A 26502-nucleotide genomic window follows, 5' to 3' on the forward strand; every position below is an offset into this window, starting at 1 on the left:
AATGTATGCAAGTCCAGGACAGACCGCCGGTCTAAACACCTACACTGCCAGGGCCGACCCTGCTGAAACAATCCTGCCATCTCCTTTCTAGTACAGATGTGGGGGAATTTAATTGTTTACTGATATCAGCCGTCTCAGGACGCGGAGTCAGTATGATAGGAAAATGCAACAGTCTTCTGATAGCAGCTATTTCCAGGGTAGTGGGCTGGTGATAGCGCTACGTGGCAGGGTGTCGTCCAGCACTTTCTTCTGCACTCTCTTCTCTCAGAGTTTTCCTCTTTTTGTTGGGCGTAGTACTGTATCCTTGGGTGTACTCACCTATCTCCCGGGTAGATTTCGTATCCTCAGGTGTACTCACTTGTCTCCTGGGTTGATTACGTATCCGCATGTGTACTCACTTGTCTCCTGGGTAGATTATGTACCCTCAGGTGTACTGACTTCTCTCCTGGGTACATTACGCATACTCGCATATACTCTCGTCTCCTGGGTAGATTACCTACCCTCTCAGGTGTACTTACCTATCTCCCGGGTCGATGACTCGCCGTGCATTTTTCTGTCCTCTCTTTAATGATGACGCCATGTTATGAATCAGAAGCTTTTAATATGATGTTATTTACATACAGAATCAACGCGCCCATCCGTCTATTTAACGTAACGAGGTGGGGAAACCATCTAGTGAGGATGCGGATTTCTATACATATATATTGCTTTCTGGGTTAGCCACATGGGTGTCAAGAGAGGAGGACAGGACCGGAGACATCCGTCACAGCATCGAACGCTTCCATATGAAAACCTGAGAGCAGCAGGAAACGAACGCTGGACAGGCGGACCCCGAAAACTACCCAGCGGCCCCTATCAGATCCATCAGTCGAGTCAGTACAAGACCTGGAATATACTGAAGCTTCATCCTGACGCGAGGGATTTATTCGTGCATTCACCCTGATGCTAGAGCTTGGCCCCTGCTTCTAACCCCCAAACCAGTGTGCTTTATCAGGAGCCTTCCTCTGGGGCCAGCCATAGACATCTCGAATTAGAACAAAGTGTATAAGAGGCCATAAGGGTGCAAATACCTACATCCCCCCGTGAGTAGGAGCAGAGAGAAGCATGAGATTTAGGCCGAGGTCCCTGTCACCTGTGCTTGTACTACACTATCCCCAACAATTCCTACTACAAGAGGATTGTGGAAGTCGCATTTCAAACACAGAAACAAATGTAAGGAGCCATCAGGAAGATTTCAGCGTTTTCTGTCTGGGGAGTAAAAGTCCTGAAGTTCTGTGTCTCCTCGTACAGTTCGACAGATCCTATAGGTTTTTCCAGCGGCCTCTGCGTTTACGTGAGGTCAAGTAGGAAAATCTCTTCCTCTTGTTTGGGGGCGGTGGGGAAGACGGAGGCTGCGGCTGCACTTCTGTAGTTTCCTGGGCGCCATCTTCATGTGCCTCGTGACTCTCTACCTCATAACTTACAGAACAAGGCTCAGACTCTGGCTCTGTCTTTGTGGGGAAGTAAACAGGTTCAATAATGGCCGAGGGGGCCGGGGACGCTGGCTGGGGAGGTATAAGAGGCAACAGGGTGGCCAGGACATTGGTCAAACGGTCCATGCTTTGCCGCAGGGTGTAGGTAAGGTGCCGTATAGCTTCTGCAGTTTCTTGCTGGGCTCTCAGCATGGCAACAGTCGGGTCGTAGTGCTGACTGACACCACCGGGAGCAAGTAACGGAGAACCGGGGGGCAGCTGTTCTGGAGAGTCCCCATCTGAGGGATCTGGTGAGGGGCTCAGCTGGGGCAACTGAACGATGTGAAGTTGAGGCGTTGGGGAAGCAGAAGCCTTAGGATGAAGCAGCATTGGTGGGTCCGGGGGGCAGCAGGGACCACTCAGAGAGTTTTCAGTACTAGACGAGCCAGGGCCGGCTAAATGTAAATCTGCAGATGAGAAGAGACATTGTGTTAGCCATGTGCAGCGGTCACTGCTGCCCCCATGGAGGTCACAACTACAGGAGGAAACACTGGCACCAAAATAATAAGGAGAGCTCCAAGAAAGGGGGAATAAATAAAGTGTGGGAGTCCTCGTCACAATTCTTACAGTCCGATCTATGGGTGACACCACACATTGCGGCTGGCGCTCTGACCACCGTGATGCCCAGCGACTGCCGTTTTACTTCCAAAATCTTGTAGCCATTGGGCATCAGGATGATGGAGCTTCAGACGCGTCCAGCAGATACTCTAGGTCTTAACGAGGCCGATAATGAGGGAACATCTACCAGTTCGTAATACAGTCATGTAAAAAAGGAAGTGCCCCCCTACAGACAAACACCTCAGAGTCCGCTCCTCACTGAACAAAAACTAAAGATAAAGCACGGAAGTGATGGAAAGACAGAAGCGCACTCTTCTATCACTGATTACACGCCATCTTCTCCTCTTGGTTTCTTTTGTCCGACCATTCTTTAGTGAATGATAAGTTATTGTCAAATTACAAGGTTCACTTTTGGTTGAGCTTAAATGGTGAGAAGTCTAAAGTAGAACAATTTTGCCACCACCATAAAGTTGTTCTCACATTCTTGTCTGTGGCCACAAAACGATCTTCACCGCCATGCTTTACACTGCAGGCAAGGCACTGTCCGAGGTCTTGTGGCCACATAAGACCTGCTTCTCTCCCCTCCAGTAGTGGTGGCCGCTTCTTGTAGGCCCTGAAATAAAGTTTTGGACTTAAGAGAAGTCACCATTTCTTTGCGTTCAGCGAGTGATCCTGCCATTCTGGGCAAAAGGACTAATGACGCTTGTTTTGCACGGCCTTTGGCATCTGGAACCTCCTTAGCCAAGTGTCCAAGGGTGAGCGTCCAGACCCGGAGATCTTGTCTTGATGCAACTGATTTGGATTATACGTAGTGGCAGAACGAAGATGATCCCAGAAGTTTCTGATGCCCGCCGTGCACTATATCACTGGGCTTCAATCAAAAAAACAACTCCCAGCATCCTCTGACTGTCCGCACTGGAGACCACTGTCCTTTATGCTGCCTGTACATTCAGAGCTGCCAAAAAAAAAAAAAAAGAAATTCCATCACTTCTTTTCTAGAATCACTCCAAAAAAACTGCAGAAGTAACACTACGTGGTGTGAAAAGGTCCGGAGACACCGATGGTTGCTGCACGATGCTCTCAATGTTCATAGCAGCAAAATCGAGGGGGATCGGGTTCACTTTATCTATGGAGTTTGGTGAAAACTTATATTAATCAGAATTGTGATTTATTCTTTTCATTTAGTTCCGTCCCTTTATTTTCTGTGACTCTGGAGCAGACACCAATGGGTAAATAAATGCTTTACATGGAGGGGGGCACTTACTTTTTTCCCCGTCGCTGTGTTTTGCCTTTCTAGATGCGTTGGGGGCATTTTCTGCACAGATCTGTGGCTGAATTTTGACTATAAAGTCTCTCCTGTAAACAGGCTCAGTAGATAGCATCCTTTTTCACATTACAAAAGCGAGAATTTTTATTTTTTTTCCCCTGCACCCAGATTGATGTGGCCCCGTCTCTTGTCCATGAATGGGGTCGTCCATATCGGACCTGCGGAGGTTTGATGACACCCCGCCCTCACCCCAAGTGATCACCTGCTTGCACCACCTGCTTGCAGCTCCTATGGCGGCCGGATGGGCACAGTGTACGAAGCCAGAACAACACAGCTAGTGGCCATTCTGGGTACTGCGGCTAAATTTTGATTTCTGTGAATGGCATCTGGGTGCAGTACCAAGAACGGCCACCTCACAACGTATGGTGCGGTGTTGTTCCAGCTCTGTACTGTGCAGCATTTATGGTGGCCCTATGTGCAAATAGCTGATAAGAGGATTCAACATAGAAGATAGGTCAGCAATATAGACGTTTCGGACAACCCCTTGAAGGCCCGTGAACATGACAATCACAGGGGAACCATTACACCTTTCCTTCAGCACTGACTTGCTCTATGTATCTGGAGCCTCCAGAAGACGTGAGGTCAGGAGGACATCAGTACGATGAGGATGCTGAGGAGAAGATTAAGGTTATAATGTACAGCAGACCATAATAACATCACTGACCTGAGTCTCTCTAACTACGGCAGTCCGGGGAGCGGGAACCTGAAATCTTCAGATCTGAAACACAGACTGGAGTCCTACAAAACACCGAGAACTGGAAGTATCGGCAATTTTATGCTCACCCATAGCTCCCAGCCGCGTCCCATGGAGATAGGAGTCCCTCCCAGGCACCACCCCCGGCCCCAGGATGGCAAAGATGGTTTCCTCCTCCGCCGTGAGAACGTCCTCTGCTGTGCCGTTCTGCGTGGAGTGAGGGATACGAGCCAACTTCTCCTTGGTCCGTCTCTTAAAGTCATTCCAGCGTTTCTGCACTTCCTGGGCGGTTCTCTTCCAGTTGGTGATGGCGTTGATCTTTGCGGCGATGCCCTCCCACACACGACGTCGCTCTGCCACGCTGAGACGCCGGCTCTGTGCACCGTACAGCATAGAATAATGGGCTCGCACTTCTCGGATCAGGATCTGGTTCTCCTCATAAGAAAACCTGGGCTTACGGAGGCGCGTCACCTCCTCCGTGTCGCCAGACATGGCGAGGGCATTCACTATGGCCTCCAGTGTTTAGGCTAAACGAGAATGGAGAACGGAGATTTAACTGGTTATACAGATCGGTCCAAGCAAAAATAAAACACAGCCAGGAACAGATATCCCACCGGACCCCTGGGCATATCACACAGCTCAAACTAACTGGACCCAGGACCACCCGAACAAGGACAAGATGGTTTGTTTGAAAGTCTGTGGTACTAAGGAAGACATACGTGATGAGTAGGGGCACTTGGAGGTGCAAAGTAATACATGATAGATGTCAGTTCTGTATGTCATTCCCTGTAATATAGGCTGGATGTGAGGTCTGTGTGTTGTCTCATCCAGTAATATAGGCTGGATGTGAGGTCTGTGTGTCTCATCCAGTAATATAGGCTGGATGTGAGGTCTGTGTGTCTCATCCAGTAATATAGGCTGGATGTGAGGTCTGTGTGTCTCATCCAGTAATATAGGCTGGATGTGAGGTCTGTGTGTTACTTCCTGTAATATAGGCTGGATGTGAGGTATGTGTGTCTCTCCCAGTAATATAGGCTGGATGTGAAGTCTGTGTGTCTCTCCCAGTAATATAGGCTGGATGTAAGGTCTGTGTGTCTCATCCAGTAATATAGGCTGGATGTGAGGTCTGTGTGTCTCATCCAGTAATATAGGCTGGATGTGAGGTCTGTGTGTCTCTCCCAGTAATATAGGCTGGATGTGAGGTCTGTGTGTCTCTCCCAGTAATATAGGCTGGATGTAAGGTCTGTGTGTCTCTCCCAGTAATATAGGCTGGATGTGAGGTCTGTGTCTCTCTCAGTAATATAGGCTGGATGTGAGGTCTGTGTCTCTCCCAGTAATATAGGCTGGATATGAGGTTTGTGTGTCTCTCCCAGTAATATAGGCTGGGTGTGAGGTCTGTCTCCCAGTAATATAGGCTGGATGTGAGGTCTGTGTGTCGTCTCATCCAGTAATATAGGCTGGATGTGAGGTCTGTGTGTGTCTCTCCCAATAATATAGGCTGGATGTGAGGTCTGGGTCTCTCAGCCTGTAATATAGGCTGGATGTGAGGTCTGGGTGTCTCTCCCAGTAATATAGGCTGGATATGAGGTCTGTATGTCACTCCCTGCAATATAGGCTGGATGTGAGGTCTGTGTGTCTCTTCGAGTAATATAGGCTGGATGTGAGGTCGGTGTGTCTCTCCCAGTAATATAGGCTGGATGTGAGGTCTGTGTCTCTCTCTCAGTAATATAGGCTGGATGTGAGGTCTGTGTCTCTCCCAGTAATATAGGTTGGATGTGAGGTATGTGTGTCTCTCCCAGTAATATAGGCTGGATGTGAGGTATGTGTGTCTCTCCCTGTAATATAGGCTGGATGTGAGGTCTGTCTCTCCCAGTAATATAGGCTGGATGTGAGGTCTGTCTCTCCCAGTAATATAGGCTGGATGTAAGGTCTGTGTGTCTCTCCCGGTAATATAGGTTTGGATGTGAGCTCTGTGTGTCTCTCCCTGTAATATAGGCTGGATGTGAGGTCTGTCTCTCCCAGTAATATAGGCTGGATGTGAGGTCTGTGTGTCTCTCCCAATACTATAGGCTGGATGTGAGGTCTGGGTGTCTCTGCCTGTAATATAGGCTGGATGTGAGGTCTGTATGTCTCTACCAGTAATATAGGCTAGATGTGAGTTCTGTATGTCTCTACCAGTAATATAGACTGGATGTGAGGTCTGTGTGTCTCTCCCAGTAATATAGGCTGGATGTGAGGTCTGTGTCTCTCTCTCAGTAATATAGGCTGGATGTGAGGTCTGTGTCTCTCCCAGTAATATAGGTTGGATGTGAGGTATGTGTGTCTCTCCCAGTAATATAGGCTGGATGTGAGGTATGTGTGTCTCTCCCTGTAATATAGGCTGGATGTGAGGTCTGTCTCTCCCAGTAATATAGGCTGGATGTAAGGTCTGTATGTCACTCCCTGCAATATAGGCTGGATGTGAGGTCTGTGTGTCTCCTCTAGTAATATAGGCTGGATGTGAGGTATGTGTGTCTCTCCCAGTAATATAGGCTGGATGTGAGGTCTGTGTGTCTCTCCCAGTGATATAGGCTGGATGTAAGCTCAGTGTGTCTCTTCTAGTAATATAGGCTGGATGTGAGGTCTGTGTGTCTCTCCCAGTAAGATAGGCTGGATGTGAGGTCTGTGTGTAAATTGTGCTGCTGTCTTCACTAACTATCTAGCATGAGCACAGCTCTATTACTGCAGTGATTTCACCTCCTACAGCAGATGACTCCTGTGCCTCCCTATCTACAGCCGGAGTTTGCTGCCTGCTCCTTCTGTCTGATATGAAGCAAACACCACTCCATGCTGGTATCTTCAAGCCCACATTCACATGCTCAGTATTTGGTCAGCATTTTAATCAGTATTTGTAGCCAAAACCAGGAGTGGGACAATTAGAGGAAAAGTATTATAGAAACACGTCACCACTTCTGCAGTTTTCACCCACTTCTGATTTTGGTTCACAAATACGGATGTAAAATACTGACCAAATACTGAATATGTGAACACGGCCTAACAAAGAAGTCAGACCCAGGAGCACTGATGGGGATCTATCAGATTTTGTATAGGTGAAGGGTTTGCAGACTCTGCAGCAGGAAAATGGTAATAAATTATTGATGAAGAATACATTCAACGTTGCTTAATTTTGCATTTGGGTGGAAAATAAAAATACTCTCCTTAATAATGAAATTGAAACACCAAAAAGGAAAACCTGTGGAGTGATGGAGACGTTACTGATAAGCAAATAATTAAAACTAAATTAAAACAACATTTTCAAAGCCCCTGGATCTCTTCAGTCTGGAGTCTGAGCCTCGTGCAGAAATCTGGGCACCTCCGGCCTCAGCTGCCATCACTGAGGTTATTAATGGTCGTCTGAGGAAGGAAATCAGGATCTGCAGCCGGCAGCTCCTGTGTAATCACTGACCAATGACGTCCAAATGTGCTCGATGGAGACAAGTCCAGAGACGCTGTCACCACGGAAGCTGGTTGAGGCCACGCACGCTGCTCACAGGAGCTCAAGACGCAGGTGGCCTGGAAATGTGGTGTGGAAAAACTACTGACATTTTGGAGAAATGGCCGCACCAGAGTCCACCAACAAGTCAATGCAACGCTGAGGTGTTAGTGCTCCTGGATTGAAGACTAGAGGGGTCCAGCTCCCGGCCATTATGTCACTCCACAAGAGTCCTGAGAGTAGGACCCGTGCGACGTCCCTTGTGAAGCCTCTTCAGGGCGATACTCACGTGGTCTTCATCTTCGGAGAATGGCGCATAGTGATCCATCTAAGGCACAACTGAAGTTACACATGACACCAAGCCGAGGCATCAGCGTCCACACAAACCATCAGAAGGCGCTCACCCCACACTGGGCCACGGGCCGACGAGCGGCTACAAGCGTCCAACCACCTCATGTCACCGTTCTCAAGGGCAATCATGGTGCAAAGTGAGACGGCAATGGAGGCTGGAGTGGCGCGGTCCTCCTTACAGGCCAGTCCAGATTATCTATTAGATGCAGTTATAGCCGGAGATCGGTCTGGAGACAACGTGGGCGACACCATGAAGAGGCCTCAAGAGGGAGCATGAAAGTGTGCGAGATGCTGTTTTACCACATCCCCAGTCCACGTTTCACCAGACCCCCCTCCCGGGGAGGCAGCGCCGCCGGACCTCTCTCCCGGGGAGGCAGCGCCTCCGGACCCCACTCCCAGGGTGGCAGGGCCTCCGGACCCCTCTCCCAGGGTGGCAGCGCCTCCGGACCCCTCTCCCGGGGAGGCAGCGCCTCCGGACCCCTCTCCCGGGGAGGCAGCGCCTCCGGACCCCTCTCCCGGGGAGGCAGCGCCTCCGGACCCCTCTCCCGGGGAGGCAGCGCCTCCGGACCCCTCTCCCGGGCAGGCAGCGCCTCCGGACCCCACTCCCGGGGAGGCAGCGCCTCCGGACCACTCTCCCAGGGTGGCAGGGCCTCCGGACCCCTCTCCCGGGCAGGCAGCACCTCCGGACCCCACTCCCGGGGAGGCAGCGCCTCCGGACCCCTCTCCCGGGGAGGCAGCGCCTCCGGACCCCTCTCCCGGGGAGGCAGCGCCTCCGGACCCCTCTCCCGGGGAGGCAGCGCTTCTGGACCCCTCTCCCGGGCAGGCAGCACCTCCGGACCCCACTCCCGGGGAGGCAGCGCCTCCGGACCACTCTCCCAGGGTGGCAGCGCCTCCGGACCCCTCTCCCAGGGTGGCAGCGCCTCCGGACCCCTCTCCTGGGGAGGCAGCGCCTTCGGACCCCTCTCCCGGGGAGGCAGCGCCTCCGGACCCCTCTCCCAGGGAGGCAGCGCTTCTGGACCCCTCTCCCGGGCAGGCAGCACCTCCGGACCCCACTCCCGGGGAGGCAGCGCCTCCGGACCACTCTCCCAGGGTGGCAGGGCCTCCAGACCCCTCTCCCGGGCAGGCAGCACCTCCGGACCCCACTCCCGGGGAGGCAGCGCCTCCGGACCCCTCTCCCGGGGAGGCAGCGCCTCCGGACCCCTCTCCCGGGGAGGCAGCGCCTCCGGACCCCTCTCCCGGGGAGGCAGCGCCTCCGGACCCCTCTCCCGGGGAGGCAGCGCCTCCGGACCCCTCTCCCGGGGAGGCAGCGCCTCCGGACCCCTCTCCCGGGGAGGCAGCGCCTCCGGACCCCTCTCCCGGGGAGGCAGCGCCTCCGGACCCCTCTCCCGGGGAGGCAGCGCCTCCGGACCCCTCTCCCGGGGAGGCAGCGCCTCTGGACCCCTCTCCCGGGGTGGCAGCGCCTCCGGACCCCTCTCCCGGGGAGGCAGCGCCTCTGGACCCCTCTCCCGGGGTGGCAGCGCCTCCGGACCCCTCTCCCGGGGTGGCAGCAGTGGAGGTTGCAGGTGTCAAGATTTCTGTCTCAGACAGATGAAATTGTGGTGGTCTCCAGTTATGTATAATTGATACTGGATACATACAGTGGTCTCTGGGTATCTATAGTGGTCTCCAGGTACATATGATGGTTACCAGGTATATATAGTGCTTTCCAAGCATATATGATAGTCACCGGATATAGACAGTGGCTACCGGGTATATACGGTGGTCCCAGAGTATATGTGGTGGTCTCAGGGTATATACGGTGGTCTCCAGGCATTTATGACAACACAACGCCCTCCAGCACATCTCTGGAGCTCTCCGGGCTGTCTGTGTGTGAGGACGCGGCTCTCTGGCCTCATGCTGTGGGCGCTCAGGCTCCGGGGCCGCCCTGCGGGTGGGGGCGGGGCAGGGGCTTAGTATCCGGGGTGATTTCGGGGGATTTTACCTTTTTGTAGCCGCTCCGACTCCTGTTCCACCTCTTCCACTTCCTCTCCTCCCGCCGACCACGGAGCATGCGCCGCACTGCGTCATCCTCACAGACGGCAGCGCAGAGCATCATGGAAAGGATTTCTGAGCACCTAACTTTCCACCAGCAGATGGCACAATGTGAACAAATGTAAAAGTGTGGTAAACTGCGGGATGAAGAGACCAACCTAACCACGCCTGCAAGCCACGCCCACACCACAGGTAGCGACTTGACAAGGCTGCAGGGCGCATGTGCGGAGTAGAACGTGCGCCCTGTGCCGGCAGAATTAGAGGAAAAAATCTGAGACCCTCTCACAAGTGAATTTGTTACACATGAGCTAGCAGACGCCCCTCAAACAGTAAGTCACGGTACACACATTACTGATCCTGAGTTACATCCTGTATTATACCCCAGAGCTGCACTCACTATTCTGCTGGTGCAGTCACTGTGTACATACATTACATTACTGATCCTGAGTTACATCCTGTATTTATACCCCAGAGCTGCGCTCACTATTCTGCTGGTGCAGTCACTGTGTACATACATTACATTACTGATCCTGAGTTAACATCCTGTATTTTACTCCAAAGCTGCACTCACTATTCTGCTGGTGCAGTCACTGTGTACATACATTACATTACTGATCCTGAGTTACATCCTGTATTATACCCCAGAGCTGCACTCACTATTCTGCTGGTGCAGTCACTGTGTACATACATTACATTACTGATCCTGAGTTATATCCTGTATTATACCCCAGAGCTGCACTCACTATTCTGCTGGTGCAGTCACTGTGTACATACATTACATTACTGATCCTGAGTTACATCCTGTATTTATACCCCAGAGCTGCACTCACTATTCTGCTGGTGCAGTCACTATGTACATATGCAGTGCCCCAGAGTCCTGGTCGTTGCAGTAATGTCGCTCTGCCACTAAGGGGAGTGATGTTATGTCTGACTGCACTAAAGGAGTTCACCTGATCAGGTAACACTCACATTACACTTCACACTCCGGCCACCAGGGAGAGTGGTTCTATCTAGTAGGCCACTCCTCACACTCTGGTAAAACTGGGGGTTGGACTAGAAGACAGGGTGAGAAGTAACTGGGAAGAGCTAGTGAGAGGACCTGTCAGGGATGGGATCCTGGCAGACTCCTAAGAATAGCACAAACCAGTGAGCAACGGGGACACAGCAAAGGGGTGATAGAACCAGAAGGAGTCGTGCTGTAAGATCGAGGCAACATCCTTCTGAGGGGCAACAGTCGGTGGCCGGAACGCCGAGCAAGTAAGAGACTACAAGCATTACTTCAAACCACGGCCGGACAGCCAATTATAGGTTGGCTGTCTCACTAAAACACCTAAGCAGACAACGGAGGCAGCTGTGGGAGAGGGGCGACTCTAGAGTCCCGGAAGAACTCCAGGCCTACCCCGTCATACGGGTGCGTCCTAGCCATATCATCTGGGGGACGGAGAGAACGAGCATCAGAGACAGACAGAAGCAGTTGTGAGGACTATCCCGGGGTGCTCAGCAGGGAGGTACTACAACACACAGACGCTAGAAGGTAGACGCTGATTCCCACCTGTGAAGGGGACTCCTGATGTGCCTTCGGACCGGCCGGTCTCAGACAGCCCGGTCAACAGTGCCCTGGATTGGACACCTGAAGCCTTCAGTAAAGAGACTGCAACCTGGTGTCCTCGTTATTAACTGCGACCGGCACTACACCGCACCATCCACATCTATCATTGTGCGCCCCTCAGCAGGGTCACGGACCGGGTCTAGCCACCGTGACAACCCCAGAGCAGAGACTCAGAGGCCCGGTACCGGGTACCCCTCGGCCCTGCGGCCGTGGGGGCGCTGCACATACATTACATTACTGATCCTGAGTTACATCCTGTATTATACCCCAGAGCTGCACTCACTATTCTGCTGGTGCAGTCACTGTGTACATACATTACATTACTGATCCTGAGTTACATCCTGTATTATCCTCCAGAGCTGCACTCACTATTCTGCTGGTGCAGTCACTGTGTACATACATTACATTACTGATCCTGAGGTGCATCCTGTATTTATACCCCAGAGCTGCACTCACTATTCTGCTGGTGCAGTCACTGTGTACATACATTACATTACTGATCCTGAGTTACCTCCTGTATTATACTCCAGAGCTGCACTCACTATTCTGCTGGTGCAGTCACTGTGTACATACATTACATTACTGATCCTGAGTTACCTCCTGTATTATACTCCAGAGCTGCACTCACTATTCTGCTGGTGCAGTCACTGTGTACATACATTACATTACTGATCCTGAGTTACCTCCTGTATTATACTCCAGAGCTGCACTCACTATTCTGCTGGTGCAGTCACTGTGTACACACATTACATTACTGATCCTGAGTTACCTCCTGTATTATACCCCAGAGCTGCACTCACTATTCTGCTGGTGCAGTCACTGTGTACTTACATTACATTACTGATCCTGAGTTACCTCCTGTATTATACTCCAGAGCTGCACTCACTATTCTGCTGGTGCAGTCACTATGTACATACATTACATTACTGATCCTGAGTTACCTCCTGTATTAGGCCGGCGTCACACATGCGAGTTTTACGGACGTAAGAGCGCAGAAACTACGTGCGTAAAACTCGCATAACATACGGCACAATGATTCTCAATGGGTCTAGTCCTATCAGCCGTATATTACGGATCCGTAATATACGGCGTTCTACGGCCGCAGAAAATCGCAGCATGCTGCGTTTGTCAGCGTATTGCGCAAAAAAATCGCCAATGAAAGTCTATGGGGGCGAGAAAAATACGGATTCCACATGGACCAGCAGTGTGACTTGCGAGAAATATGCAGAGGTGTTAGTGAAAAGCGCCAGTGTGTTACTTTACAGTGTATGATATGAGACATGGTTTACATACAGTAAACCATCTCATATCCCCTTTTTTTTTGCATATTCCACACTACTAATGATAGTAGTGTGTATGTGCAAAATTTCAGCGCTGTAGCTGCTAAAATAAAGGGTTAAATGGCGGAAAAAATTGTTGTGGGCTCCCGCGCAATTTTCTCCGCCAGAGTGGTAAAGCCAGTGACTGATGGCAGATATTAATAGCCAGGAGAGGGTCCATGGTTATTGGCCCCCCGTGGCTACAAACATCTGCCCCCAGCCACCCCAGAAAAGGCACATCTGGAAGATGCGCCTATTCTGGCACTTGGCCACTCTCTTCCCATTCCCGTGTAGCGGTGGGATATGGGGTAATGAAGGGTTAATGCCACCTTGCTATTGTAAGGTGACATTAAGCCAGATTAATAATGGAGAGGCGTCAATGATGACACCTATCCATTATTAATCCAATTGTTTGAAAGGGTTAAAAAACACACACACATGATTTAAAAGTATTTTAATGAAATAAACACAGCGGTTGTTTTAATATTTTATTGCTCTCTCAATCCATTTGCAGACCCTCGCTTGGCAAAACAATAAACACACAATATTCATACCTTCTGCTGACCCGTCACGTCCCACGAGGTAATCCATCTGAAGGGGTTAAAATAATTTACAAGCAGGAGCCCTGCAAATGCAGCTGTGCTCGTGCTTGTAATTCCCTGGCGAATGAAGGAAATGTAGGTCAGTCGCGGTGATGCGCCCCCTGGTGGATGTCCTCATATGACCTGGAGCGTGGGAAAAAGTTTCCAGGCTGCAGTTCATGTGTGCGCGGCCCTGCGCTTAGCAACCCGATGTTTACCCTGGTTACCAGTGTAAAACATCGCTGGTATCGTTGCTTTTGGTGTCAAACACGACGATACACGGCGATCTGACGACCAAATAAAGTACTGAACTTTCTTCAACAACCAGCGACATCACAGCAGGATCCTGATCGCTGCTACGTGTCAAACTAAACGATATCGCTAGCCAGGACGCTGCAATGTCACGGATCGCTAGCGATACCGTTTAGTGTGACGGTACCTTAACTCAACCCTATCACAGGCACACAAAACCTAACTCTCCCTGGGGCACATTAAAGGAGAAACCTCTCCATAGAAGAGAGGCCCTCCCTGCACCCAACCTTTCAAACTCCAGCAAGCGCACTTTTGCCAGGTCACCCAGGATGTTCCTAATCACCTCTTCCCTGGGGAGGACTTTCTGCTGAGTAGACACTAGACACCGTGCATTCCAAGTGTGGAACCTAGTTACTAAACTAACTAAGAAAACAGGGCCCCGATCTCGGCCACCAAGGGACCTGAATGCCCCATAGGCCCACTCCGCATAGGAAAGGCCTGCCAGCCAATGGAAGCACCCACCCTGCTGTAGACCTCTGTATTAAAATGACACCAAAGCAGGAAATGCTCCATGCTTTCAAGCAAACCGCCACACTCTTCGTGGGGACTGTTGTGAATTCCGTTCTTGGGCTCCCTCCGGTGGCTGTAAACTGTATTTTTGTGAATTCGGTCCTTAGGCTCCCTCCTGTGGTCTTAAGTGGAACTGCTGCTCTTTGGACTTAGCATTGCAGCTGTATCCACTGATCGCCTCTCTTGGATTTGTATTTAGTCTGGCTCTGGTCTTTAGTCCGTGCCAGCTGTCAATGTTATTTGGTGGGAGTCAGATCTCTCCTTGGATTTCTCTGATAGTCTGCCCATTTCTGCAAAGCTAAGTCCATGTTTGTTCTTGTTGTCTGTTATGGACCTGGTGGTTAGGAGCACCCGGAATGACCTGATGGTTAAACTATAGGACAGGACAAGCTCTGGGGAGTGGGAGCTCTGCTGACCGCAAACCCTAATCCTATCACACACACTAGAAATAGCCGTGGAGCGTACCTAACTCTGCCTAGACGCCTCTTCACAGCCTAAGAGCTAACTACCCCTAAAGATAGGAAATAAAGCCTAACCTTGCCTCAGAGAAATTCCCCAAAGGAAAAGGCAGCCCCCCCCAAATATTGACTGTGAGTTAAGAGGAAAGTCACAAACACAGAAATGAAACAGGTTATTAGCAAAGGAGGCCAGTCTTGGGATAGAAAGGAATCTTTGCGGTCAGCACAAAAAACTACAAAAACCACGCAGAGTGTGCAAAAAGACCCCCGCACCGACTCACGGTGCGGAGGTGCCACTCTGCACCCCAGAGCTTCCAGCTAGCAAGGCAATATCATGATAGCAAGCTGGACTAGAACTTAGCAAGTACCAAGAAATATATTTAGTACACAATGAACAACAAATGAACTAGCAGGGACTTAGCTTCTGCTGGAGTAGACAGGTCATCAGAAGGATCCAAGAGAGATCTGAACCAGTACTAAGACATTGACAGCTGGCATGAAGTAACGATCTGAGTGGAGTTAAATAGAGAAGCCAGCCTAGCAATAAACGAGGGCAGCTGAGGAAGGAATCTCAAGAACCAGCAGCTCCACTCACAGCCACCAGAGGGAGTCCACGGACAGAATTCGCCGAAGTACCATTCATGACCACAGGAGGGAGTTCGAGAACGGAATTCACAACAGTTGTCCACTGGTTGTGGACATAATCCTTCAGTTCATTTTGTGCTTGTTTTTGTCCAGCTTGTCAGTATGATTTATTCAGTTTAGCTGGAAGCTCTGAGGAAGCAGATTTGCCCTCCACACCGTTAGTCCGGTGTGGAGTTTTTGCAATCTCTGCGTGGCTTTTTAGCTTTTAATACTGACCGCACAGTATCCTATTCTGTTCTGTCTATTTAGTTAGTCGTGGCCTCCTTTGCTAAATTCTGATTTCATTTCTATGTATGTCATTTCCCTCTCCACTCACAGTCATTATTTGTGGGGGGCTGTCTATCCTTTGGGGAAATTCTCTGAGGCAAGCTAGCTTTCCTTTTCTACCTTTAGGGGTAGTTAGATCTCCGGCTGTGACGAGGTGTCTAGGGAGTGACAGGAACATCCCACGGCTACTGCTAGTGTTGGTGTTAGGATCAGGGATTGCGGTCTGTATAGTTCCCACCTCCCCAGAGCTTGTCTCATTTGGTTTCTTAACCACCAGGTCACAACTCGTGGTTCCTTAACCACCAGGTCATAACAGTACAGCTGGCCCACAATGTGTTAAATGCATCTCAAAAGAGGGGGGAAAAAAAAAGGGGTTCTGAGTCATTTTTTATTTTTTTCTTTGCAGCCTGTTTTGTCCTTTTTTTTTCCCCCTTGATCTCTGGGTGGTTCAGGATTTTGATGCTGACATGGATATTCAGGGTTTGTTTTCTCGTGTGGAGCAACTTGCTGCAAGGGTGCAGAGTGTTCAAGATTATGTTGTTCAGACTCCGGCTCTGGAGCCTATAATTCCTATTCCTGATTTGTTTTTCAGGGATAGATCTAAATTTTTGAACTTTAAAAATAACTGCAGATTGTTTTTTGCTTTGAGACCCCGTTCCTCTGGGGACTCCATTCAGCAGGTGAAGATTGTCATTTCTCTGCTGCGTGGAGACCCCCAGGACTGGGCATTCTCCCTTGAGCCAGGGGACCCCGTATTGCTCAATGTAGACGCTTTTTTTCAAGCACTCGGATTGCTGTATGACGAACCTAATTCTGTGGATCAGGCAGAAAAAACCTTGCTGGCTCTGTGCCAGGGTCAGGAAGCTGCAGAAGTTTACTGTCAGAAATTTAAAAAGTGGTCTGTGCTCACTAAAGGGAATAAGTATGCCCTGGCAGCAATGTTCAGAAAGGGTCTCTCTGAAGCTCTTAAAGATGTTATGGTGGGGTTTCCTACGCCTGCTGGTTTGAATGAATCAATGTCTCTGGCTATTCAGATTGATCGGCGCCTGCGTGAGCGCAAGGTTGTGCACCTTATGGCAGTGTCCTCTGAGCAGAGTCCTGAGCCTATGCAATGTGATAGGATTTTGACTAGAGCAGAACGGCAGGAATTCAGACGTCAGAAGGGGCTGTGTTATTACTGTGGTGATTCTGCTCATGTTATCTCTGATTGCCCTAAGCGTACTGGGAGAGTCGCTAGGTCTGTCACCATTAGTACCATACAGCCTAAATTCCTTTTGTCTGTTACCCTGATTTGCTCACTATCGTCCTTTTCTGTCATGGCATTTGTGGATTCAGGCGCTGCCCTGAATTTAATGGACTTAGAGTTTGCCAAACGCTGTGGTTTTTCCTTGCAGCCTTTGCAGAGTCCTATTCCCTTAAGGGGGATTGATGCTACACCATTGGCCAAGAATAAACCGCAGTACTGGACACAATTGACCATGTGCATGGCTCCAGCACATCAGGAGGATATTTGTTTTCTGGTGTTGCATAATTTGCATGATGTTGTAGTGCTGGGTTTTCCATGGTTACAGGCACACAATCCTGTGCTGGATTGGAAATATATGTCTGTGACTAGTTGGGGGTGTCAAGGGGTACATAGTGATGTTCCTTTGATGTCAATTTCTTCTTCCCCTTCTTCTGAAGTTCCTGAGTTTTTGTCAGATTTCCAGGATGTATTTAATGAGCCCAAGTCCAGTTACCTTACTCCTCATAGGGACTGTGATTGTGCTATTAACTTGTTTCCTGGCTGTAAGTTCCCTAAGGGTCGACTTTTCAATCTGTCTGTGCCAGAGCATGCCGCTATGCGGAGTTATTTTAATGCAGCGCCCCAGAGTCCTGGTCGTTGCAGTACTGTTGCTCCGCCACTAAGGGGGGCTATGGTACGTCTGATGGCACTGAAGGAGTTCATCTGACCAGGTATCACATACACCAATACATTTTACAGTCTGGCCTCCAGGGGGAGCTAAGCGTACTATTCATTAGGCCACTCCTCACACTTTGGTAAAACTGGGGGTTAGGCAGGAAGTTAGATCAGAAAGCTGACTGGGTTGGAACCAGGCAACACCTTGTGGCAGAGGGTGTTGTGGGGGAAGATTCAGTAGGGTCCCTGTCAGGGGTGGGATCCTGACAGAGGCCTGGCAACCAGAGAGAACGTCACGGGACCGTGCCTGCACTGTATAGCGGCGGTGCCCTAAGGAAGGATAAGAAGCGAGATTTATTGTGCTGAGTGAGAAACGAGATCAAAGCAAGAAGGAGAATACCAGTAGGAGTCGTGCTGTAAGATCGAGGCAACATCCTACTGAGGCGTACAGCCGGCGGCCGGAACGCCGAGGAAGTATAGAGCTCCAGGCAATACTTCAAACCAACGGCAGGACAGTCAGTTACAGGCGGGCTGTCTCACCTAAATCACCTACGAAGACATAGGGGGCACACTAGGAGAGGGGCGACTCTAGGGTCCCGGAAGAGCTCCGAACCTACCCGTCATACGGGTGTGTCCTAACCAGAACATCAGGGAGGGACGGAGGAGAAGAACATCATCCGATCGAGTTGTGAGGGAACACGAGAAACAGACACAACGGTTGTGGGGACTATCCCGTAAGCACAGCAGGGGAGGACCACAACACACAGCGCTAGCAGGTAGGCACAGATTTCCACCTGCAAAGGGAACTCTGGAGGTGCCATTGGACCGGCCGGACTTGCGCAGCCTGGTTAACCGTATTCCGGACTGAGGACCCAGAGACCTTCAGTAAAGAGGTAAAGAGACTGCAACCTGGTGTCCTCGTTATTTACTGCGACCGGCACTTCACCGCACCATAACATCCTCACCATACCTCCACCTTTATTGTACGCCCCTCAGCAGGGTCACGGACCGGGTCTAGCCACCGTGACAACCCCAGACCAGAGACTCAGAGGCCCGGTACCGGGTACCCCTCGGCCCTGCGGCAGTGGGGGCGCTGCATTAACTTTGGAGAAGGGACATATTCGGCCGTCTTCGTCACCGTTGGGTGCGGGATTTTTTTGTTGTTGCCAAGAAGGATGGCTCCCTGAGACCCTGTATTGATTATCGCCTTCTTAATAAGATCACGGTCAAATTCCAATACCCTTTACCTCTGCTTTCTGATTTATTTGCTCGGATTAAGGGGGCTAGTTGGTTTACTAAGATTGACCTACGAGGGGCGTATAATCTTGTTCGTATTAAACAGGGTGATGAATGGAAAACAGCATTTAATACACCCGAAGGCCATTTTGAATACCTTGTGATGCCATTCGGGCTCTCTAATGCTCCTTCTGTGTTTCAGTCCTTTATGCATGATATCTTCCGGAATTATCTGGATAAATTCATGATTGTATATTTGGATGATATTTTGTTTTTTTCTGATGATTGGGAGTCTCATGTGAAGCAGGTCAGGATGGTATTTCAGATCCTTCGTGATAATGCTCTGTTTGTGAAGGGGTCTAAGTGCCTTTTTGGTGTTCAGAAGGTTTCTTTTTTGGGCTTCATTTTTTCTCCCTCGGCTATAGAAATGGATCCTGTTAAGGTCCAGGCCATTCATGATTGGACTCAACCTACATCTGTGAAGAGCCTTCAGAAATTTTTGGGCTTTGCTAATTTTTATCGCCGTTTTATTGCCAACTTTTCTAGTGTGGTTAAACCCCTGACTGATTTGACGAGGAAAGTCGCTGATGTGATGAATTGGTCCCCTGCGGCCGTTGAGGCCTTTCAGGAGCTTAAACGTCGATTTACATCTGCCCCTGTATTGCGTCAGCCAGATGTTTCTCTCCCCTTCCAGGTTGAGGTTGACGCTTCTGAGATTGGGGCAGGGGCCGTTTTGTCTCAGAGAAGCTCTGATGGTTCTTTGATGAAACCGTGTGCCTTCTTCTCTAGAAAATTTTCGCCTGCTGAGCGTAATTATGATGTCGGCAATCGGGAGTTGTTGGCTATGAAGTGGGCATTTGAGGAGTGGCGACATTGGCTTGAGGGGGCCAAGCACCGTGTTGTGGTCTTAACTGATCATAAGAATCTGATTTATCTCGAGTCTGCCAAGCGCTTGAATCCCAGACAGGCTCGATGGTCCCTGTTTTTCTCCCGTTTTGATTTTGTGGTCTCGTATCTTCCGGGATCTAAGAATGTGAAGGCGGATGCCCTCTCTAGGAGTTTCTTGCCTGATTCTCCTGGAGTCCTTGAGCCGGTGGGGATTCTCAAGGAGGGGGTAATTCTTTCTGCCATCTCTCCTGATTTGCGGCGGGTGCTTCAGAAATTTCAGACTGATAGGCCTGATCGCTGCCCAGTGGGGAAACTGTTTGTTTGTTTGGACTAGTAAAGTGATTTCTGAGGTTCATTGTTCGGTTTTGGCTGGTCATCCTGGGATTTTTGGTACCAGAGATTTGGTTGCCAGGTCCTTTTGGTGGCCTTCCTTGTCGCGGGATGTGCGTTCTTTTGTGCAGTCCTGTGGGACTTGTGCCCGGGCGAAGCCTTGCTGTTCCCGCGCTAGTGGGTTGCTTTTGCCTTTGCCGGTCCCTGAGAGGCCTTGGACGCATATTTCCATGGATTTTATTTCAGATCTTCCTGTTTCCCAGAAGATGTCTGTTATCTGAGTGGTTTGTGACCGGTTTTCCAAGATGGTCCATTTGGTACCTTTGCCTAAGTTGCCTTCCTCCTCTGACTTGGTTCCATTGTTTCTTCAGCATGTGGTTCGTTTGCATGGCATTCCGGAGAATATTGTGTCTGACAGGGGTTCCCAGTTTGTTTCCAGGTTTTGGCGCTCCTTTTGTGCTAGGATGGGCATTGATTTGTCTTTCTCTTCGGCGTTCCATCCTCAGACAAATGGCCAAACAGAGCGAACCAATCAGACTTTGGAAACCTATTTGAGATGCTTTGTGTCTGCTGATCAGGATGATTGGGTGGCCTTCCTGCCGTTGGCCGAGTTTGCCCTTAATAATCGGGCTAGTTCGGCTACTTTGGTTTCACCTTTCTTTTGTAATTTTGGTTTTCATCCTCGTTTTTCTTCAGGGCAGGTTGAGCCTTCTGACTGTCCTGGTGTGGATTCTGTGGTGGATAGGTTGCAGCAGATTTGGACTCATGTGGTGGACAATTTGACGTTGTCTCAGGAGAAAGCTCAGCGTTTTGCTAACCGCCGTCGGTGTGTTGGTCCTCGGCTTCGTGTGGGGGATTTGGTCTGGTTGTCTTCTCGCCATGTTCCTATGAAGGTTTCTTCCCCTAAGTTCAAGCCTCGGTTTATTGGTCCTTATAAGATTTCTGAGATTATCAATCCGGTGTCTTTTCGTTTGGCCCTTCCAGCTTCTTTTTTCATCCATAATGTTTTCCATAGATCATTGTTGCGGAGATATGTGGTGCCCGTTGTTCCCTCTGTTGATCCTCCTGCTCCGGTGTTGGTTGAGGAGGAGTTGGAATATGTGGTGGAGAAGATTTTGGATTCTCGTGTTTCGAGGCGGAAGCTCCAGTACCTTGTCAAGTGGAAGGGTTATGGTCAGGAAGATAATTCTTGGGTTGTTGCCTCCGATGTCCATGCTGCCGATTTGGTTCGTGCTTTTCATTTGGCTCGGCCTGGGGGCTCTGGTGAGGGTTCGGTGACCCCTCCTCAAGGGGGGGGTACTGTTGTGAATTCCGTTCTTGGGCTCCCTCCGGTGGATGTAAACGGTATTTTTGTGAATTCGGTCCTTGGGCTCCCTCCTGTGGTCTTAAGTGGAACTGCTGCTCTTTGGACTTAGCATTGCAGCTGTATCCACTGATCGCCTCTCTTGGATTTGTATTTAGTCTGGCTCTGGTCTTTAGTCCGTGCCAGCTGTCAATGTTATTTGGTTGGAGTCAGATCTCTCCTTGGATTTCTCTGATAGTCTGCCCATTTCTCCAAAGCTAAGTCCATGTTTGTTCTTGTTGTCCACTGGTTGTGGACATAATCCTTCAGTTCATTTTGTGCTTGTTTTTGTCCAGCTTGTCAGTATGATTTATTCAGTTTAGCTGGAAGTTCTGGGGAAGCAGATTTGCCCTCCACACCGTTAGTCCGGTGTGGAGTTTTTGCAATCTCTGCGTGGCTTTTTAGCTTTTAATACTGACCGCACAGTATCCTATTCTGTTCTGTCTATTTAGTTTGTCGTGGCCTCCTTTGCTAAATTCTGATTTCATTTCTATGTATGTCATTTCCCTCTCCACTCACAGTCATTATTTGTGGGGGGCTGTCTATCCTTTGGGGAAATTCTCTGAGGCAAGTTAGCTTTCCTTTTCTACCTTTAGGGGTAGTTAGATCTCCGGCTGTGACGAGGTGTCTAGGGAGTGACAGGAACATCCCACGGCTACTGCTAGTGTTGGTGTTAGGATCAGGGATTGCGGTCTGTATAGTTCCCACCTCCCCAGAGCTTGTCTCATTTGGTTTCTTAACCACCAGGTCACAACTCATGTGGTTCTTTAACCACCAGGTCATAACAGGGGACAATCCCAGTCATCAGAGCTTCTGCACTTCAGGTTGTCCCTCACATACAGCTTCCCATAGAAGCAGCGCCGAGTTCAATAACCCGAGCCCCACCTCCAGATTCCAGCTTGGGCAATCCCTGAGCGCCAGGGGCTTCTGAAAATGGGTCAACAGGACCCTATTGTCAAGAAACCTTCTCGACATGGTCCTGATCTCCCACACTCCCAGACCCCACCGACGGATGACCTTCAGAACCGGGGTAGCATAAGCCGGAAGATGCCCATGAGGTGTACGAAGGTCCTTCACCTGCCCTCCTGTCTCCCATTCCTGGAAGAAAGGCCGAAACCACCCCCTACAGGAGAATACCCAAAGAGGAGCCCTCTCTAACCAGAGGTTGGCGATGTTTGCCTTAAGAAAGGTGTTTACTAGAAACACCACTGGGTTGACCATACCCAACCCTCCTAGTCTCCTCGTGCGGTATGTGACCTCCCTCTTGATTAGGTTCAGCCTATTTCCCCATAATAATTGGAAAAGCAGGCTGTAGGCCCGTGTCCAAAGAGGCTCTGGCAAGATTCAGACGCTGCCCAAATATATTAGCAAAGGAAGCAAATAGCCCTTGGCAAGACTAACCCTTTCCCTTAGGGTCAAAGACCAACCCTTCCACTGATCCACCTTCTGGGCGGCAATCTTAATCTGCCCTCCCAGTTTTGCTGGGGATAGTCCCTAGGGCCGAAACTAATGCCTAATATTTTTGCTGTGGCCTGAGGCCCTGGAAGGGTGTCCGGGAGATCAAAACTTGGATCATCCCCTCCCAGCCAGAGACTCTCACACTTGTCCCGGTTGATCATGGACCCGGATGCCACCGAGTAGCGTTCAACCTCAGACATCACCCAATCTGCCTCCTCTCTTGAGGATACAGAAAGGGAAACATCGTCAGCGTACGCCACTACCCTCAAGGCGGCCTCTGGCTCCGCCTGGTCCATCCCGACTCCCACCAACGGTCCACGCTCCGCCCTCCTTAAAAGGGGGTCGATCGCAAACACGTATAACAGTGGGCTCAGAGGACAGCCCTGGCGGACACCAGACCTCACCTCAAAAGGGTGTCCAACCCAACCGTTCACAAGCTGAAAAGTCTCTGCCTGATTGTATAAAACTCTCAACCAATCAACAAACCTCCCAGGCAGACCATACCTCAGAAGGACGGACCAGAGGTACTCATGGTTAACCCGGTCAAAGGCCTTCGCCTGGTCTAAGGACAGCAAGTACCCCTTCCAGGGACCTGCCCTGCCCTGCTCCACTGCCTCCCGGACACCGAGCACAGCACTAAATGTACTGCGGCCTGGAACAGAGCATTGCTGTGCCCCCGAAAGGAGCCGGGGCGCAAACTGCACCAAACAATTAAAAAGCACCTTTGCCAGAATCTTTCGGTCCGTATTGAGAAGCGCTATGGGACGCCAATTCTCAATACGGGACGAGTCTTTACCCTTTGACAGGATAATCAGGGCTGACTTCCTCATTGAACTGGGCAGAATGTCTGAGGAGAGGCACTCATTAAACACCTCAGTCAAGAGGGGAACCAAAGCATCCCTAAAAGTCTTGTAGCACTCGGATGTAAAGCCATCCGGACCGGGCGACTTTCTGGGCCGGAGCTCATCAATCGCCCGTCTCACTTCCTCTTCCCTGATTGCTTCTGTCAAAACATGAAGAGAGGGGTCATCCCCTGGCTCAGGGATGGTTTCAGTCAGGAAAGCCGACATCTCATCCCGATCAGGATCCCTCCTCCCCAAGAGGTGCAAGTAGAAGGATCTGACCACCTCCAGGGTCCCTGATTTGGATCTGTTCAGGGACCCCGTACTGTCAATCAGTCCTGTCACTATCTTACAATTCACTGACAACTTGCAGTTTCTGTAAGGGTCGGGTGAGCGGTACCTCCTGAAATCCCTCTCAAAAACCAAGGATGTGTGCCTATCATATTGGCACCCCTTGAGCAAGGTCTTCACCCTGGAGATTTCCTCTCGGTCCCCTCCAGTTGAGACGAGCTGCTCGAGTTTCCTCCCCAGTTCCCGATACAGGCGGTACCTGTTCAGGCCCCTGAGGCTTGAGAGCTGACGGAAAAACATTGCGACCCTTCTTTTGAAGATCTCCCACCACTCAGACTTACTGCTACAAAGACCCAAGAGAGGTACCTGGCTCTGAAGAAATTCCTCAAAGGACTGTCTTACTTCCGCCTCTTCCAGAAGGGACGAATTCAGCTTCCATAGGCCTCTCCCCATCGGGGGGTCTCTGTAACATTCAAAGTAAAGAAAATGAAATAGTGATCGGAGAACTCCACCTCAACAGCGGACACTGCAGAAGAGACGGCTTCCTCCTTTAAAAAAAAACAAAAACTATCTATCCTAGACCTACTGCTTCCCCTAAAAAAGGTGAAACCGCCGTGACCTGGGGTGTGCCAGGTGTGAACATCCACCAGGCGAGCTTTGCTTACTTTGCTTACTATGCTATGCAAGGCTACGCTATCATAAGCCAGCCGGTCTCCGGGGCCTCTCCTATCACGGAGTCTGGTTACAGTATTAAAATCCCCACCGAAGACCACCTGCCAGCTCGTAAAAAGATAGGGCTTGATCCTCAAGAAGAGACATTTACGGTCCCACTTAGATTGCGGGCCATAGATATTGATGAGCCAAAGCTCCTGTCCCCTCATGAAGACGTCAAGGACCAAACATCTCCACATTTCTACCTCGATCTCCTGTCTGCATCCCAACTCCGCGGTCTTAAAAAGGACCGCTACCCCGCTATACGGCTTGGCCGCAAGAGACCAGTATGAGGGCCCACTCCTCCATTCCTTTTTTGCTTTGTAGATGGACCCCAGGTCTGTTAGTCTGGTCTCCTGCAAAAATAAAATATCAGCCTCAACCTGGGTGAAAAAATCAAAGACCATAAATCTAGCCGTATCTGACTTTATGCTGGCGACATTAATCGACGCCAGAGTCAACGGGGTAGGTTCCGCCATCATGGATGATTGAGTTAGATAGCCTGTTTTTTAATTGTACCCCCTGATTTCCTCTCCCCCTCTGAGGAGGAGCCCGACTCACCCCTCCTCTTTAAAGACACCGAGGTGTCCATATCCTCCTTTACAGCACTGGACTTCCCAGAAATAGATTCCTCGCCCCTGGACCCTGAGGTAGTCCCCCGTCCAGAGGAGTGTGAATCCCCCAAAGGACAGACCTCACCACTTCCCGAAGGCACCCCAGATGTTGCATCCGGCCCCTCACCCCCGACCTCCGACACAGCAGAGTCATCGAGGGCTTGGAACCGATTGGAGAGGGGGATCAGAGGGGAGTCGGTGAGCCCTTCTGTAGGCACCCTAGTGGCCAGGGGGGGCGCTTAGATTTTTTAGCCTTGTTCTTCCTCTTCTTCCGACTCTTACAGGTACAATTGTCACCCTTTTTTTAGGCTGCTCCACCACCTCTTCATCCAGACTTTCATACTGGGAAGAGTTATCAGAAGCAGACAACTCCTCCCTCTCCATCCTCTGGATTTCCTCGCTCACCGCCTTCTCCCCCAGGGCCTCAGAGGCTTCGGCTGCCGCCTCCAGGGTGGGAGCAGTCATCAACCCAGTTGCCTGAGGCTTATCCTGCCCCCTGCCCTTACGGCACCTCACCTGTTGCCACTGGTGGGCAGATGTACCAGCCTCGCCTTTCCTCACTGACCCCTCAGCTCCCCTCACACCTCCACCCTCAGCCCCAGCAGAAGTTGCACCACTGGGGACCCCCCCTTGGCTTCCCCTGCCGGGCCAGAGATGGTGCTGGAAAAGGAACAGGGGCAGCGGCTATACGGGTGACCTAGGTGTGGAGAAACGGGGTCAATGGGTGCTCTCGTCCGCTGGCCCGGCTGTCTTTAGCAAGACTGCATGGACCACGGCTCATACCACTGAACGCCCGCTCTATCTCCCCGTGGGCAATACACTACACACAACACAGGGTTAAGGTAAAACAGTGTGGCAATACTTTATTGAACCACAATAGCAAACAGAACAATCTCACCATGGCTGGAATTGTTTGGTTACATGGGCGCATATAAAATATCACTGCGTCTCCACGTATTTCCAGTATGACACGATGTCAGAGCTCCCAGGGTCGCTACTCCATCTGTGGATGAACGACAGAGAAGGGGTAACGACAAGCATAGGGAGATGACCAAGAACTGTCCATAGAGTCCATACAAGGTCCAAAGCCAGTTGACACGAGAGTCACCACCTGGCTTATCTGACCATCCCCATGGAACCAGGCGACCAGCGGGTCCCAACCCTGGCTTTCTCCAAACATATCCATGGTTCAGAGATGGTCACTGGATCAGATCTGTGTCCTTCCAACCAGAGCCGAAAACCCCT

At 50.5% G+C, this 26502-nt stretch overlaps 1 protein-coding gene and 1 long non-coding RNA gene across 3 annotated transcripts in view; one reads left to right on the plus strand and one right to left on the minus strand.

The window, feature by feature from the left end:
- Positions 1–581: 581 nt before the first annotated feature.
- LOC143806218 (myb-related transcription factor, partner of profilin-like) lies at positions 582–10030 on the minus strand. 2 transcript variants are annotated; one of them, XM_077286361.1, is made up of 3 exons: positions 9895–10030; positions 4180–4617; positions 582–1918 (listed from the first exon to the last, which is right to left on the minus strand). In XM_077286361.1, exons 2-3 carry the CDS (start codon positions 4580–4582, stop codon positions 1302–1304), a joined length of 1020 nt encoding a protein of 339 aa, XP_077142476.1. In that variant the 5' UTR covers positions 4583–4617; positions 9895–10030; the 3' UTR covers positions 582–1301. The 2 variants fall into 2 exon arrangements, with proteins under 2 accessions (XP_077142476.1, XP_077142478.1); XM_077286363.1 differs by lacking the exon at positions 9895–10030 and adding an exon at positions 9551–9869.
- Positions 10031–10149: 119 nt separating this feature from the next.
- The window catches only part of LOC143806219 (uncharacterized), a 98581-nt gene continuing 82228 nt past the window's right edge, over positions 10150–26502 (plus strand). The window contains exon 1 of the long non-coding RNA XR_013221409.1: positions 10150–10273. This is a non-coding gene — a long non-coding RNA (uncharacterized LOC143806219). The remainder of the gene's footprint in view (positions 10274–26502) is intronic.

The sequence above is a fragment of the Ranitomeya variabilis genome, chromosome 2 (genome assembly GCF_051348905.1).
Source record: "Ranitomeya variabilis isolate aRanVar5 chromosome 2, aRanVar5.hap1, whole genome shotgun sequence".
NCBI lineage: Eukaryota > Metazoa > Chordata > Amphibia > Anura > Dendrobatidae > Ranitomeya > Ranitomeya variabilis.